The sequence below is a fragment of the Gastrolobium bilobum genome, unplaced genomic scaffold (genome assembly GCF_033153095.1).
Source record: "Gastrolobium bilobum isolate Gb01-03AN ecotype WA unplaced genomic scaffold, APGP_CSIRO_Gbil_v1 utg6878, whole genome shotgun sequence".
Classification (NCBI taxonomy): Eukaryota; Viridiplantae; Streptophyta; class Magnoliopsida; order Fabales; family Fabaceae; genus Gastrolobium; species Gastrolobium bilobum.
Window position 1 is genome coordinate 156,747 of NW_026897879.1, and position 5,020 is coordinate 161,766.

The window sequence follows — 5,020 nt, forward strand, 5'->3', positions numbered from 1 at the left end:
GTTCCGTTCACTGATAATTCCAGCACCTTTCCTCCGCAGAGAGATTTTTATCTACACCTGGTGTAAATGTATGCTTGTCAGAAAGACATGGTTGAAAACTTGAGATAACTATTTCTATTACTGAAAAGTATTTACTATCTAGAGTTACCAGGAAGCATCTTAAGACTTAAATGCTCAAACCAATGATAGGCGTGAGGGAAAATGCATGACCATAACCTCTTAATATTTATTCAATACCTCATCCAACCTCATAAATGTAGCTTTGAATTGGGTCAATCTTCTGATCACCTTAGCTGTATCTTTATTGTGTTATCTCTCATTATCAAGTGAGAGACATGGCACACTGCAAACACTGCGCTTGTACTCCAAAAAGGACTAAAAAATTGGTTCTATGGAGAAAAGAGCAGTGTTTTTTCTTTTTCCAGTGGCGGTGTCTTCTCTTTTCATCTTCTTTTTTGGTGCATCTGTTTCAGCTAGCCTCGTTTTCGACTTCTATGCAGCTTCATGCCCAACAGCAGAGCTTATTGTAAGAAACACAGTCAGTTCATCCTCTTCTTCTGATCCTTCAATTCCTGGAAAGCTCCTTCGTTTGGTTTTTCATGATTGCTTTGTGGAGGTTAGTATTAGTCCTACACTGGTTTTTGTACACTAAGATGATGTTCTTGGTTGTTTGGGAAAGAATCTTCCGAGGAATGTGCTTGTTCTTGCCTTTGTGTGATTGAAAATTCAAATGGGTTTGAAGCTGAGATTCAATTATGACTTGCTTTGGCCACCCATATTTTCCTTGATGTAACGATCAGTTATTTCATGATCTGCAGGGATGTGATGCATCTTTGATGCTACAAGGGAATAATACAGAGCAAAGTGATCCAGCAAATAGGTCTGTTGGAGGATTTTCAGTTATAGAATCAGCAAAAAGAGTCCTTGAAACCTTTTGTCCTGGAACAGTTTCTTGTGCAGACATAATTGCTTTGGCTGCTAGAGATGCTGTTGAAATTGTAAGTTATTCTCCTTGCATTGCTTACTGTAAAGAACCAATTCAACTCAAAAGCTTAAGCGCATCAACTTAAGCTTTTGGGTTAAATTGGTTCTTTACATGGTATCAGCTCTGATACCAATGTTACTCCAAGTACTCCAAGTACACCAAGTGGGTCCGACACCACATCTCTACCCAAAACCTTAAGGCATTGGGTTTATAGGTCCTTCCACTTATATACTCTTCACTTAGCCCATTACCAACCAATATGGGACTCATCACACTTGAATATCTCAACAAGAGACTTGTGTTACGGGTTCGATTTTCACCACTCTCTATTTTCTCTTGTGGAATTTCTTAGCACAGGTAGGTGAGCATGTGTATTGTCCATCCTTCAAGCCCAGTGAGCTCTCATGTAAGGGGGCGTGTTAGAGATATATAAAACTGTTAGAGATATATAAAAACCATTAATATAGCCTCATCCACCAGCTTAACTTTTGGGTTGAATTAATTCTTTAGATTCATATTCTTCAATAGTATATTGATATCGCTTTTGTTATGGTTACTTATTGAGGGGCACTTGAGAACAGGTTGGTGGTCCTATGATTCCAATTTCCACAGGTAGGAGAGATGGGATGGTTTCACTTGCTTCAAATGTCAGACCCAACATTGTGGACACTAGTTTTCCCATGGATGATATGATTAACCGCTTCTCCACTAAAGGATTGTCTTTAGCTGATCTTGTCATCCTTTCAGGTGCATATTCTTCCAAGGGAATGATCATAATAATTGGCATGCTTCTCTTTAAAAAGTATCATTCCTTTGATTTTCAGTCTCTTCCGCTGCCTTTATTCTTAAAAGGGTAAATGACCTTGAGTTTCATTATATTTGAGATAAAATCCCACAAAGCAAGACATGACATTCTGTTAGGTACAAAGAATTGAATTATTGATGCTGTGTAGATGACAATCTACTCACTACATTTATTAGAATTGCTACTTTGTAATTGGTAAAAGATGACGCAGCTCAAGTAGTGGTAAAATTATTTTTAAGTGACTTATAAATCACGAGTTTGAATTCAGAAAATAGTCTCTTTCATTATAAAAAAAAATTGTACTATATTTTAGTGACCATTTTTCTATCTAAAATTTTGGATATTCAAAATGAGAAGATGATTTGGCTTTGCAGGAGCACACACAATAGGAACAGCTCATTGTAGCTCATTCAGGGGTAGGTTCCAAGAAGATTCCAAGGGAAAGGTTACACTCATTGACAAAACCCTTGACAGTAGCTATGCTGATGAGCTAATGAAAAAGTGTCCCATAAGTGCAAGCCCATTTGTAACAGTAAACAATGATCCTGAAACATCTATGGTCTTTGACAACCAGTACTACAGAAATCTTCTAAACAACAAGGGGTTGTTCCAGTCTGATTCTGTTTTGTTAATTGATGATAGAACAAGGAAACTAGTGGAGGACTTAGCAAATGATCAAGACCTTTTCTTTGAAAATTGGGGCCAGTCTTTCTTGAAGCTCACTAGTGTTGGAGTCAAAACAGGTGATGAGGGTGAAATTCGACTTTCTTGTTCAGCAACTAATGCATGAGAACCAAGGTTCTCTAAGCATAATGGAAAATAAATGCCACTTTAAAAAAAAATTATACTATGTAAAAAATGAACATCTTCATGCAGACGATTTTATTGTGTTGATCTGCTGATTTCTCAATTCTTTGTTGTTGTATGATCTGTGTTTCTTTTGTATTGGTGTAGCATAACATATATTGAAACTATCCTATATAAATATAGTTCCATTCCAAAAAAGAAACAGGACTTCAGATGCCCTTTTTTTAAATTTATTTTTGCATTGAGATTAGTTCCTCTTCATTTCAGTGCTTCCAAGTTCCAACTCTTACCACATTACTTAATTAGTCAGTGCTTCTAATTGGGTTGTACATTGCCCCAAATTCGGAAAAGTTCCCTTGAGGTGGAAGTTCAATTTATAAGTTAGAGTGAATACCTTTTTAGTCCCTGGAAATTTTTGCGAAGCACAATTTAGTCCCTCGGTTTAAAAAAGTCACATTTCAATGTCTGATTTTTGAAAAAAAAGGGACACGTTTATCCTTCTGTTAAGTGGAAAGTGACGGCCCTGTTGACGAACGCCACCTGGAACGTTAAGTGGCTGAGTCACTAACGCCCTGCCCACGTGGAGAGAAAGGAACGACGTCGTTTTACATTGGAAGGTTGTATCAGATATTTCAGAAAGGGAACGACGTCGTTTGAGGAATGGCATGTGAGTTGACCTACACCTGTTGTTGACTCAGTTGACACAGTCACACAAGTCGTCCATACCCGGCATTTCCTCCCCCATTTCCTCAGCTCGTGAGCTTCAGTTGCGGTGAAGGTTGGTGACCCACGGTGGTTTGTTGCTGTACGTGGCTTCTGCAGTTGGAAGCTTGTGGAAGTAGTGTGGTTTAGGTTGAAGAGATCGTTAAACGGTTGTGACTCTGGTTACTGTCGTGCAAGGTACGTGAAATTCGTTTCTTTGTTTATTATCTGCGGTCCCTCTTTCGTATTTAAAATGGTGTTTTTGCTTAATGTGGTCCCCCATGTGTGGTTAAGGAATGACAAAGTTAGGGTTTTTTTTAATGTGGTCCCCTTTGGTTGAATCTTTTTGGAACTTGTTGCATGTGGTCCCCCATTTGTTATTTTAAGTTGGTGTGTGTAGTGATTACCAAAAAAGCCCCAAATTTATTTATGACAGTGTCGTGGAATTAGTTTTATGCAGCCATTAAAAAAGCCCCAAAGCCATATTGTTAAGTAGTGATTACTTGTATGATATTGTAAATTAATATGATGGTAGTGTAAAAAATGATTATGTTCTGTTTTATATGCAGATGGATCAGTATATAGTCATGAGATATCATCATGGGGGTGTGTTGGTTAGGAATGATGAAGGGAAGCTGAATTATGTGAATGAGAGAGTGGATGATTTACCAGAAATGGATGGAGACTATGTAAACCTTCGTGACCTTGAAGCTCTGTTCAAGGGGTATGGTTACCACAAATGTAGGCGGATGTGGTGGTTGAAGCCTGGTGAGAGTGATTTAGAGGTTGGGTTGCATCTTCTTGAAAAGGATTTTGATATTTTGCAAATGGTCAAGGCTGCCTTAAGTAATGGGAACAAAATAGACATATATTTTGATGGTTGCATTGCAATTCCTGAGATTTTGGGTGGGGCTGCAGATCCAACTCCTCCTGAAAGTGCTGATGAGGAGGGGGTATTAGGTGATTCAGTTGACAGTTTGTCTGACTCCCATATGACTCATGATGATGAATATGAAGAGGGGGAGGGCAATGGATTGTCAAGTGATTCATATAACAGTGTAGAAGACGAGCCTTATAAGCCTCCGCCACCGGGTGTTGAAGACGATACAGATGATGAACCAATTATTGCATTGAAAAAGAAGGTGAAAGGAAAGAAGGAAAAAAAGACAGTTAACAATTCTGAGGATGAGCAGAATATGTCATTTGAAGATCAAGGCTATGGTTACAATTCTGAAGAATTGAAGACTCCACCTTCAAGTGGGGATGAGGAGGTTGAAAGGGAAGTGTTTCCTAAGTTTAATGAGGATCAACCCTTTGGTTTAGTACAGCTCGAGCTTGGAATGGAGTTTGCCAGTTTGGAGCACTTTAAACAGGGTGTCAAAGACTACAATATAAGTCTTGGGAGGCAGTTTGTATGGCTTAAGAATGACAAGGTAAGATCAAGAGCCAAGTGCTCAAATGCTGACTGTGAGTGGATGATATATTGTTCTTGGAGCAACAAATTCAATTGTTTCCAAGTCAAGACATTCAATGACAACCATACCTGCTGCAGAATTTTCAAAAATAAAAGGGCCACCAGGGATTGGGTTGCTGCAAAGTTGGAGAAAAGGCTGGTCACACAGCCCAATATGACAAGAGCTGAGGCTTATGAGCATTTAAAGGAAGAGTACAAGGTCCATGTTCATCTGAAGAAATTAGGGAAGGCACTACACAAGGCCAAA

General features: G+C 38.8%; 1 protein-coding gene across 1 annotated transcript; it reads left to right on the plus strand.

Annotated features, from left to right (window-relative positions):
• The first annotated feature begins 391 nt into the window (after window positions 1-391).
• LOC133311074 (peroxidase 18-like) lies at window positions 392-2,580 on the plus strand. The gene is made up of 4 exons (XM_061512086.1): window positions 392-616; window positions 819-998; window positions 1,567-1,732; window positions 2,165-2,580. The coding sequence occupies exons 1-4, from the start codon at window positions 392-394 to the stop codon at window positions 2,578-2,580; spliced, it is 987 nt and encodes a 328-aa protein (XP_061368070.1).
• Window positions 2,581-5,020: the final 2,440 nt, after the last annotated feature.